Source organism: Eublepharis macularius, chromosome 13, assembly GCF_028583425.1.
Source record: "Eublepharis macularius isolate TG4126 chromosome 13, MPM_Emac_v1.0, whole genome shotgun sequence".
Classification (NCBI taxonomy): Eukaryota; Metazoa; Chordata; class Lepidosauria; order Squamata; family Eublepharidae; genus Eublepharis; species Eublepharis macularius.
Window position 1 is genome coordinate 57,394,380 of NC_072802.1, and position 11,643 is coordinate 57,406,022.

The 11,643-nt window shown below is 43.3% G+C and overlaps 1 protein-coding gene across 4 annotated transcripts in view; it reads right to left on the minus strand.

Moving 5' to 3' along the window:
* CLTCL1 (clathrin heavy chain like 1) overlaps nucleotides 1-2,857 on the minus strand; it is a 61,121-nt gene extending 58,264 nt beyond the window's left edge. For all 4 annotated transcript variants that reach the window (XM_054996332.1, XM_054996331.1, XM_054996334.1 and 1 more), the window contains exon 1: nucleotides 2,670-2,857. In XM_054996332.1, coding sequence (XP_054852307.1) covers nucleotides 2,670-2,711 — 42 coding nt within the window. In that variant the 5' untranslated portion in view covers nucleotides 2,712-2,857. The remainder of the gene's footprint in view (nucleotides 1-2,669) is intronic.
* Between the last annotated feature and the right edge of the window lie 8,786 nt (nucleotides 2,858-11,643).

The following is an 11,643-nucleotide window of genomic DNA, read 5'->3' on the forward strand; positions in this document are numbered from 1 at the left end:
ACACTGTAACCACCACAACACACTGGTTCCCAACATGTCCTTTCTGGAATCCACTTGGGAGAATAGCTGGAAGAATACTAATCTAATTTAGTATACAGGTTCAGAGACTAAGTTCCTTCCTACCTCCCCCTAAGATACAGTACATTAAGAGATACTTCTTTTGTATCCTTCCCCACTCAAAAATCCAGGGTAGACCTCCACTTTAAGCCCTGCTGTCAGGCTGTACAGAAACAATCCCAAGTCCTGTATATATCATTAAGTGCTGTCTCTCTGCATTCCTACTGTAGTTGCATTACATCAGGGCAGTAATAAGTACTGAATATTTAAACATTCATATACAGAACAGTTACACTTCTACTATCTATACCACATTGCCCTTGTAGCAATAAAGCCTCTGACACTCATTGGCCGAACCAGTGTGTGTGAGATGTTCAGAAGTGTGTTTCTTCAAGAAAATATAGTTCCCAGTCCAGCTTCTACAAGGGAAAGTTCTCTACTTAGGTTGAACCAGAACCTGATACATGGACAGACAGAGGACTAGAAGAGGGGCAGAGACAAAGAGAAGCTAAGGGATAGAGAACTCAGAGGCACAGAGGAATAGAAAGTGAAGGAAGATACAAGTCAGGACAACCTGGCATAATTTTTTTAAGTTATGAAAACCGCTATCTTAATTGGGTTTACAAATAATTTGGAAGGGTCATTAATACAGGACCTCAAACAGTAAGAGACTAATTTCTCCTTTCAAGTTTGAGATGGAGTACATATGCCAGTGAAAATGATCTAGTACAGTCCTGTTCCAATCTAATTATCCTATCATAAAATACCAAATACTTTACCCTGGTTGCAGTTATTCAGCTTTCATAAGCTAAGCTTCTGTAGAACTAGATCCGTAATACAACCAATTATGTTCACAATGCAAACCCTTCATGTAACTCACTAAAGGAAGCTAAGACATTTAAATGCAACCATAAAAAATGTAAAAATTCAACGCTGAACAGGAAACAAAACACATGGTGACATCAGGCAATTCACATTTGGAAATGGAGGCCTCCAGCATAAACGGGAGGTACAGAGCTTAGAGTATTTGCCAAGTCAACTTCCTGTCCTCTCATTCATTTACAGAATTCCTTCAATTCCTGCTTTAAACTGCCTTTTCTCAAGCCAACATTCTCCCTTAAACTCAATCTGCAGTCAATATCTCCCCATTCCTTATCAAAGCTCTTATGGCAAGTTACAATTTACACTGTGATTTACAGTCCTTTACCGTTATTTTAGTGAGGGGGGGGGAGAAGTCTCAATAAGGCAGGTTGCCCTTATACTTTGTTAGCACAACCAAATACATTTACAGGGGAAGCAAAAGTAAAAAGGAGGGCAAGACAGAGATATGCAGGTTTTAGACTGAATTTGCTGATTCCTTTCCAAACTCTTCCAAAACTGTAGTTCACTTTGCATGATTTGAGATGGTGTTGGTCTGCAGTAGAAGAGAAGAACCAGGAACCTCTCAAATCATGGTTTGGGTCCAGGAGAACAAGATTGAGGGGTATGAGCTTTTTGAGAGCAAAAGCTCTCTTCTTCAGATACATTTAGAAGTAAATGTAAGCATAAGTAAATAATGAAGTACACTTTCAATATACGCAATAAATAAAGAAGTACTCTTTACATTTACTTCTAAATATACCTGAAGAAGGGAGCTTTGACTCTCTCAAGAGCTCATACCCTGGAAATCTTGTTGGTCTTTAAAGTGCTACTGGACCCAAACCATGATTTGAGAGGTTTTTAAAAACACCCAGAGCTTTAGAGGATCCTGTTCAATGAAAAAAAGCTGTGAGCAGCTTCTCCCCAATCCCCACAAACATGTTCTCCATGTGTCCCCCCACAATTACGTTCTGAATGTGTCCTTCACTGCACCCCATATTTCTTATGTGATAATGCAGCCAAAGAGCTCATCGCCTGCCTCTCCACTCCACACACATACAAGGAGGAGAGTCAGTCATTCAAGGGGCCAGTGACTCTGCACAAATACCCGCAAAGACTGCAATTCAAAGTCGGAAGCCCTTAGTAGAGCGCAAAAAGAAGTCCATAAAATAAAATAAAATTTTAAAATCAGGTGTAGAAGGAATTAGATTCCCATCCCCAGACAGAAATACAGAGTTTATTTTAAATGGGCAACTGTGTGTGTGTTTTAAGTAACAAAAGGGGAGGGGGGGGAGAAAAAAAGAAACCGCAGCTTTTAATGAAACGCCAGATTTTGTTCCTTCCTTCCTGTGGGGAGGAAAGAGAAGAAAAGCTAGGGGGCAAAAACAGGAAAACCTCCCCACAAAAAAAAAATCAGAAGGGGTACCCCCCAAACACACAGAGAGATTCTCTCTCTCTCTCCCTTCCCCAATTTAACCTCGCTCCACCCTTCCCTCACCCTCCCATGACTGGCATCAATCACTGCCCTTCTTGGAAGGTTGGGGAGGGGGCTGTATACAGACACATACCCCTTCCTTAACTGGGGAAGCCCCCCGCCACAGTAGGCCGCAGCCTCCCCCACTCCATTCACCACACAGCACTAAAATGGGATGGGGGAAGCCACCGAAAAGGGGGCACCGCACCTCAGGCTTTCGCCAGAAAACACCCAGCACCCCCACCCCCAGAAAACCCCTCCCCCCCCAACAGCTGCTCACCTGAAAATGCTCCTGGAATCTTATGGGGAGTATTTGAGCCATAGTTGAGGCAGAGCAGCCCTCCTTGGGTGGGGGGCGCCAAAAGAGAAAGGGGGCCGGGGGAAGGTAGGGGGAGAGCGGAGGGTTCGGCAGCAGAAAGGGAAGCCACCGCTGTGCTGCCCCCCCTCACACGCGCGCAAGGGGAGGGGGTGGCGAGCAGGCGGAGAGGCGATTGCGCAAGCGCGGAGGTTCCCCTCCTCTCCCTCTCTTAGGGCTTCTGCTCCATCAGCTCCGGCTCCCTTTTCTGCCTCATCTCCCGGACCCCATCACTCTCCAGTGGAGATCACTCCGCTCCTCAGGCGGAGAAAAAAAAAGACAGGGTCTTCTAACAAATAGTGCCTGCCCAAGTCCATTTAAAAAAAAAATCTATGCTTCAGATGTTTCCCACGCGCACGCGCGCACACGCAGACACACTTTGTCTCTTTCTCCAGGATACTGGTTAGGGACAGGGCTGGCTGACACAGCATCTCCTCCTCTCCGCCCTTTCAAGGTTGGGGAAACACTTGTGTGTTCTTCCGCTTCAGGAGCTGGGATCTGGCCGTGCCACTAGGGACACGTGGTTTTGAGCCCCCCCCTCAGTTCTTCTCATCTTCTGCCCTGTAGTTGAATGTCTCCTTGCTGCTCCTTTTGACACATTGTTACAGCACTAACACTTCTAGTGTAGGGTATCTTCCATCCTCCTAGGCTTGCCAACTCCAGGCTGGGACATTCCTGTAGACTTGGGGGTGGAATAGGGTTGCCAGCTTCAAGTTGAGAAATTCCTGGAGATCTGGGGGGTGAAACCTGGAGAAACCTGGAGAAAGTGGGGTTTGGGGAGGGAAAGGACCTTGGCATGGCATAATTCTATAGAGTCCACCCCAAAAGTAGCCATTTTCTCAAGGTGAACTGATCCCTGTGGCCTGGAGATCTGTTGTAATTCCAGGAGATCTCCAGCCACTACCTGGAGGCTGGTAACCCTAGGGTGGAACCTGGGGATGGAAGGTTTGGGGAAAGGAAGGGACCTTAGCAGGGTTAATGCTATAGAGTGCCCCCCCCCCCCGCTCCAAAGCAGCCGCTTTCTCCAGAGGAACTGACGACTGTAGTCCAAAGATCTGTTATGGTTCTAGGAGACCTCCTGGCCCGACCTGGAGAATGGCAAGGCAACCATCTCTCCTTATATGCTCTTCCCCTTAATGACACAATCTATTGTAAGCTTCTTGTATCACAGACCTACCTTTTTGTTAGGTTTTGTTTCGTTTGCTTAGGCAGCTCTGGAAGATGCCGCCTGCATTGAGAGTGTTTCGGGAATTTTAAGAAATCAAATTGTTGTGGAATACGGAGAAGCACACTGTCGTCATTTTAGAGCAGGCAAAGATGTACAAACTGTCTGGGTAGCATGCAGTGTGGGGAGACCTGGGTTCACATAACCTACGGTTGCCAGCTTTGGAATGGGAAATTCCTGGAGATTGGGGGGGGGGGTGGAGCCTGGGGAGAGCAGGTTTTGGGAAGGGAATGGGTTTCAGCCGGCAATAACGCCATAAAGTCCACATTCCAAGTAGCTGTTTTCTCCAACGGAATTGATCTCTGGTACCTGGAGATCAGTGGTAATTCTGGGAGATTTCCAGCGCCCACCTGGAGGTTGGAGAACAAGATCCATCCAGATCTTGCTCTTTGACTGCAGACCAACACGGCTACCCACCTGGAGGTTGGCAAGGCAAATATTGCCACTTAGCTTACTAGATCACTCGTTGGTTCTCATGCTCAATCTCCCTCAGATGGTTGATGTGATGACGAAGGAAAAGAGAGGGAAACCTCACGCTGACCTGAGAGCCTTAAGGTTTTCTGACACAAAAATGTGTCAGAAACAAGACAGAGTCTTGCAGCACCTTAAAGGCATGCTTGCTTGGAAGCAAATTCTGTTATGCTCAGTGGGCCTTAATTATGAGTAAACATGCACTGCGCTCTGTCAGATTTTGTTGGTGTCCATTCCTCAGACACATCTAACTGAACAGTCGCTCTCCAAAGCCTCAGGCAAGAAAATGTCTTTCCCCAAACCTGCTACATGAGATCTTTTTTTATTGGGAATTAACCTGGGACCTTCTGCTCCACTGTGCAGCATCTCTTTGCATCACCAGCTCATGTTTAATAGAAATCGCAGACTCTGGGCCATAAAAGTTTATGTTGCAGTCAATCTGTTATTCTTAATGGTGCTACAAAGCCTTTTTTGTTACAATAACAGATTAACATGACCATCCCCTCAGAGCACAGAGCTCCTTTCACCATGTAGTCAGGCTGGTTTGGGGAATCAAAACGTATTGCATTAACATCTGCCTAACTTGTTTGCGCTAGGTGATCTAGGCACACACAAAACAAACATATGAAACTGCCTTTTAATATTCTAGCTTACCCAGTAATGCTTACTCTTGACTGGCAGTTGCTCTCAAGGTTCCCCTCAGGCAGAAATTTTTCCTAGTCCTGGGACCTGAGATCTCAGAGATGGAACCAGGAACCTTTTGCATATAAAATGCATCTTTTTGCACCCCAGGCACATTATTTGTCTTCTTTGCTAATCACACTGACAAGGGAGAATAGCAGTGGTTAAAAACTAGTCAGGCTGCAGCTCTATGAACTAGGGTCCTCAACCAGATGGTGCCTGGAGTTCTCCAAGAATTACAACTGAGCTCCAGACTATTGGTTCCCCTGGAGAAAATGGCAACTTCAGAGAATCATATGTCTGTTGAGTTGATATCCCTTACTATAGACACCTACCTGACAGTGAATTACATTGAATTCAACGGGATTTTGTTCTGCGTAAAGGGGATCAAATGGCTCAGTTCCATCTTGCTTCCAAACGGAGGACTTCAGTTAGTATTAGGGCCATGGAAATCTCTTTGTGCATGCTCAAACAGGGATTTATACACAAAGGAAACTGCAGTTTAGGACCTCAGATTATGAAAATCCCCTTGGCTATATTTCAAGTTTGCTAAATATCAAGTTTAACATTTTCATGTTTGTTTTAAACATTTTTGTGCTGCCTTTCCACCCAGTTTGGGCCCTCAAGATGGCAACCAATTACAAAGATTAAAAACAAATTTAAAAAAACAGCACTTTGGTTACACAACCACAACTTGGGTACCACAACTACAAGGCCCTTTTTCAAGATGCCACTTCTCTCTCTCCTCAAATGACAAGGCTCCTTAAGATGACCATAATGGTAGGGTTGCAAGGGACAGGAGATCCTTCATCTCCAGCCACCGTCAGCTACAAGCAGCTGGCTCCTGTTACTGCTCACCTGACCAACAAGAGGGAAAAGGCAGAGGGAACCAGCTGACCATGTGAACTGCGCCCAGTGGGCACAGAGCTGAAACGGGTGTGTGTGCTCTCACATCACTGGAAAATTATGTCTTTTCTGGCACCACACAGAAGCAATGGGGTGCACCGAGGGCTGATTCTCTAAAACTCAGCCCCAAACTTTTTTTAAGATTTATATTCCCCATTGCCTTTGCAGATCCCTCTTCTTCAAATCCCAGGATTGTTAAAACCTTTGAAGGGAATAGTACCGGAGTCCCACTTTCCTGTTGTGTGTGTTGCTTGGCTTACTTTCTTCTGCACTGCTGACTGCTGCTGAATTGCTATTTTTGTCTGTTAACTGTCAAAATGTCCCTTTTCAGCAAGTGTTGAACTATGGATGTACCAAACATCAGCTCTGCTACTGAAGTACCCTAATAATGTGGTACCCTATTAGCGAGTTAGCCTGCATCCAGACTTGGGTAGGGTATGAAAATCTGCCCTAACATGGCAGCGGCAAGTGGGAGGGGAACAGTGTCCACAAAGACCTCTTCCCTGCTGCTGCCGCCACTCCTCCTTTACACCTGTGCAAAGCACAGTGTGATGACAATCATGCAGGGTCTCCCTACAGCCTGGAGCCCCTCCTTCCCGTCACTTTTCCTTTTCCAGTTGAGTCATGCCGTAGCAGTGCAGCGGTTTGGCAGGGAAGGGGAGATGAGGTGGGGATGGGGAATTACAGGCAGCAAGAAGCTGCCCTGGGGTATTTTCAAGGCACTTAAACTGAACAAGGTTTTTGTTTGAATGTGGTGCTTTGGTCAGCACTATATTAGTAGATGGAGGAAAGTTACATGATACGTTAAATTGATGGAATATAAGCCGTAGGTACATAGCAAGTCAATGTAATGCCTCTCCCGCTCATTGTCCCAGCTGCTGTGGTAATTTCAGTTGTTAGGGGACATTGGAGACTAAGGTCTTGCTCTGAACATCTCACCCCTCATTCCCTTTTAATGAACACTCAGCCTGATGAAGAGTTCTGTGGAAGTCAAAAGCTTGCACACTGTATTCTTGCGGCATATGAACTACAAATTATAGTAAGCAAGTGTTTTAAACGTTTTTCTTCGAAACCTGCATGCTTGTATAACCAATATATTACTCCATGTATTTGCAATTTAATGTTTATTGTTATTGTTTCTGTTTATAATTAATAAAAGTTGTTTATTTAAAAAAAAAGCTTGCACACTGTTCAGTGATAATTTGGTTGGTCCCGATAAAAGTGGTATTATGCAACTTTCATTTTTGGCAGTTCTAAGCATCCTTTGCCTTAACAAAGCTACAAACCCCTCACTGGGGTTTGTAGTTCACTGGGAGATACCAAGGTGGTCAAAGTGGTAAAAACCAAATATTTGGTTTGTAATATAAATAGGCATATTGTTTCCCTTGTCTTACTTACCCCTGCACCTACACAATGCAAATATTTTTAGAATACACAACTTGCAGTGTTTTTCACTGATGATCCCACAGTTGCCCCCACGTGCAGCACGTAGGTGTGCAATACTCTAGATGATTATATATTGATAGAAGTCCAGTGGGCAATCTAACCCACAACTTATTTGTCATAGACAAATAGCGAGACCAGATAACAAAAGGGAGGGAGAAGCTACAGGAACATGCAGCTAGCTGCTTAAAGCCAAGCAAAATGCCATAGAAAAACCCATCTAAATTACTGCTGACTTTTCTATTTCCAAGGGAGATATTCCACTGTGTTCCATTCTGGTAGTCGGTATAACCTGAAGATGTTCTTGTTTACCTAATGCCATTTTGTACTGAAGCCTGAAGACTTTTGAGGAACTCACAGTGATAGTTTAGATGGTTCTAACAAAAGCTTCTTGTTTTATTTGGAAGGAAAGTCTGTGTTTGGTACTCTGTTAATAATTTCATGCAGAAGAATGAACTGTGTTTCTCTATTACATTTCTATCCGAACCTTCCTCCGAGGAGCCCAGAGCTTTTCTCCCTTTTGTTTTATCTTCACAACAAACTTGTAAGACAAGTTAAGCTGAGTGTGACCGATCAAGGCATATAACACTGAGCTACGAGGATGAATGGAGATCTGAACCCCAAATTTGGAAAATCAGTTGGGTGCCAATGACCACATTTGCCATGATTTACCATAACACCCAAATGCAATGGTAAGGCTATTACTATAAAGGTGGGCATAAATGTTTGCACATTACCCTTCTCGTTTGTTTTTAAAAGCACTGATTTAAGTGGGTTTTCATTGGATGGTGTAGAAATGCCAATAATTGGACCTTTCCTGTCAGCTAATTCTAATTACTATGTATAATATGAGAAACATTAAGGGAAATGAGCCCTTGGTAGAAGGCTGACCATGATCTTGGCTAAAATTTCTCTCAGCATATAGTTCAGCCTCTTTGTGAGGTTTCTGGAATTACACAGTTCCAACCTTGGTTGGCATTCCACAAATCAGAGACTTCCCTAGATTTCAGTGGACATTTGAAGGAAAGGGGTGGTTTGTGGCTTGCAAATTGCAAGGGTCATGGAAGCATACTAGGTTGTCATTGTTCATCTTCTAGGGCAAGAGATGTAAGTGCATCTACTACCAGAGAATCTTAACAAAAGGGGCTTAGTAGACACAAAACAATCAGGCTCCTAAAATGGGTCGCTGCAAAGAACCCATCCCTCACATTCCAACTGTCCCCTTTCACCATGAATAGATCCTGCAGTTTGTTACCTATCCCTGGCAAACTGTCATTCCTATGTTTGCTTTTGGATAATACCTTGTTCAAACTCGGTTACAGAGTTCATCCCCCCCATCCTAGCCCAGTGTCTGTAGAAGTCACATTTCTGAGTGGAGAAGAACTGGCCACTGGTTCATATACTCTTATGTATATATATATAAAAATAAAAAGCATAACAACAACAGCATTCAATTTATATCCTGCCCTTCAGGACAACTTAACACCCACTCAGAGTGGTTTACAAAGTATGTTATTATTATCCTCACAACTATCACCCTGTGAGGTAGGTGGGGCTGAGAGAGCTCTGGAAGAGCTGTGACTGACCCAAGGTCACCCAGCAATGAAGGCCAAACTACAAGTAGGGCCGGGATCTTGTGGAAGCATTTTCCTCCTGTTTTTTGCATAAGGAGAAGGTGCCCTGGAGGAAAGAGCCATCCTAGTGAAACAATATTTTATATGAAAATAGGAGAGTTGCAAACAAACATATGTTATCTTCTTTGAAATGTTGGGACGGGGATTAGAGCAGTGCAGTCCTGTGCAGTTACTCTAAACAGTCTAAAATAACTCCACCAAGCATTGCAAGGTTAATAACTGCCAACCCATAGTTACACCTCTCTCTCTTTCTAAGGCATGAAGACAATGGCAGCCTTTCAAACCCTGATCTTCTAGACTAATTTCAGTCAGGATTTGGGGAATGAAATTGCTTTAACACCTCTGGTGAATGACTTCTGTCTGGAAAGGGAGAGGATGGATAGAGAGCATGACCCTGTTAATCCTCTTAAGACCTGTCTTTTTTTCAACATCAATCACCAGATTCTTTGGTGCCAACTAGCTGGGGGAGCATGGTGAAGATACGTGGTTAGAAAATTGCAAAACTAAACTTTTTTTTGTAGTTTAGTCCATTTTACAACCTAGAATATTAGCTACCAAAGCAGCTTTCAGTAATTAAAAACACAAATATCAATTCAAATCTAATTTTAGTGATGTTTCTGTCAATGCATGATAGGAGGCCGTTTCCTTTTCCCTGTGTAGTTGCAGCAATTTGTAGTAACAGCAAGTGGAGAAATTCTCATCTAGAGTTAGTTCCAGGAGTAAGAGTCTGACACTTGAACGGCTACACCATACCAGCTCTTATGCAACAATGAATCTGTAAAATCTCAGATAATTCTAGAGAGATAAACCATGTCTGTCTGTTGCAACAAAAATGAATTCTAGAATAAATCTAGTATGCTCTAGTTCACAAAAGTTTATGCTGAACTCAGATGTTGTTGGTTTTGAAAGTGCCACAAAGCTGTACAACAAGCTAACACTGCGTCAAAGCTACCCTTCTGGAATTTGATTGGATGAAAACTAGCAGAAGGACAGAGGCAACGGGCACACTTGGTTACCTTACTAAATACCACCCACCCAGAGTAGCAACCATTTATTTGCCTTTGAAGCTGAGCTACTGTAGCTGCTTATGCAAACTGGGCCTCATCCTCTCAAAGCAGAATAGGATTAGATTTTACCCAAAAGTACTTTTAATTGCATATGATGTACGGTGAACATTGATATTCAACTTCCACCTCATCCAGTTCATAAACAAAGTTGCCACAAAATCCTTACTCTGTGCCAGGCGAATTCAGTTCAAGTTCTTACAGAATCCAGCGTTGTTTGGCAGTTTGCTTACACACTTCAGAATCCATCTGTTTCTTTCTAAGTGGCTTATTTAAAGCACTGGGAAGATATGTGTGAGAGACATGTAGGGTAACTGATTTTGCTGTTTATATTTTCTGCTGAATTGCAAACATGTACCATGTCACAACATTGCCATTAATTGCTTCATGTCACCAGCTTTTCCGTATCGTGCCTCTTCTTCTCCACCAACTGCTACCTTACTAGTCCCCCATCTCATCTCCATTCTTCTTTAATCAAGGGCTTATTTGGTTTTAGAGGCATACAACAAAGAAAGGAAAACGGAAATCAGAAACCACGCTGTACAAACCAAAGAATTTGTGCCACCAGGCTTATCAAGGGAGCAACACGCACATATTATTCTTCCCTCCCTTAGGCCGAGAGCTCCTGTTTCTCCACCAAATAACCATCAATTGGCCCAGAAGGGGGGCAGGAAGTGACTAGTTATCCCTCCATCCTGCCTGGATCCAGCTTCAGCTGGGAATCAGCATTCCAGGAACCATAAATATTGAAAATTAATGACATTTGTACCTGCTTTTTCACTTCTTGGAGCCATTTTGGAACCACTTTAGGTTAAAAGGAAGACTAGCATTATTCACAATTATATACAATACGGTATATTATATATAAAAATCAGTAGCTATTTCTTTAACCATTTCTATCTCTGGGAGAGCCAGATTGCAGAAAATGTTTACCATGTCTTCATGCCGCTTGGTCATTTTTGCATGATCAGATGTTCTTGGAGGCTTAGCAGATCATTACATTTTGGAAAGTGGCTTAGGAACTTTGCAGGCTCTGACTATGCAAATATCTTCAGTGATAAAAGGTAGTATTTCTCCAGGCATGTGGGATATTCCCATTCAATAAAAGTTAAAACTTAAGTTTCAGGTTCAGTGTATTAAAGCATCTTGTAATTTTATTGCCGGTTTCCCATCCATTGGATCAAAGGATTTGTATACAGGCATCACCACAAATAGAAAAAATACCCGGCTGTTCCCGTGTTTCAACCAGAGAGGACTACAAAGTCTACTAACAGCCTCAAGTGAGTAATACACCATCAACTTACCATCTTGATAAGCTGTTAACTATGCAAATAGGTTGATAAGAAGAGCCCTATTGGACTATATATTGTGTCTTGCAGTAGAAAGTCAGGTGTTTTTCGAGAAGCTTGCAAGCAGGACATAAAGACAACATGGTACTTGGTATTCAGAGGTATCCTGCTTGAGAAAATGGAAGT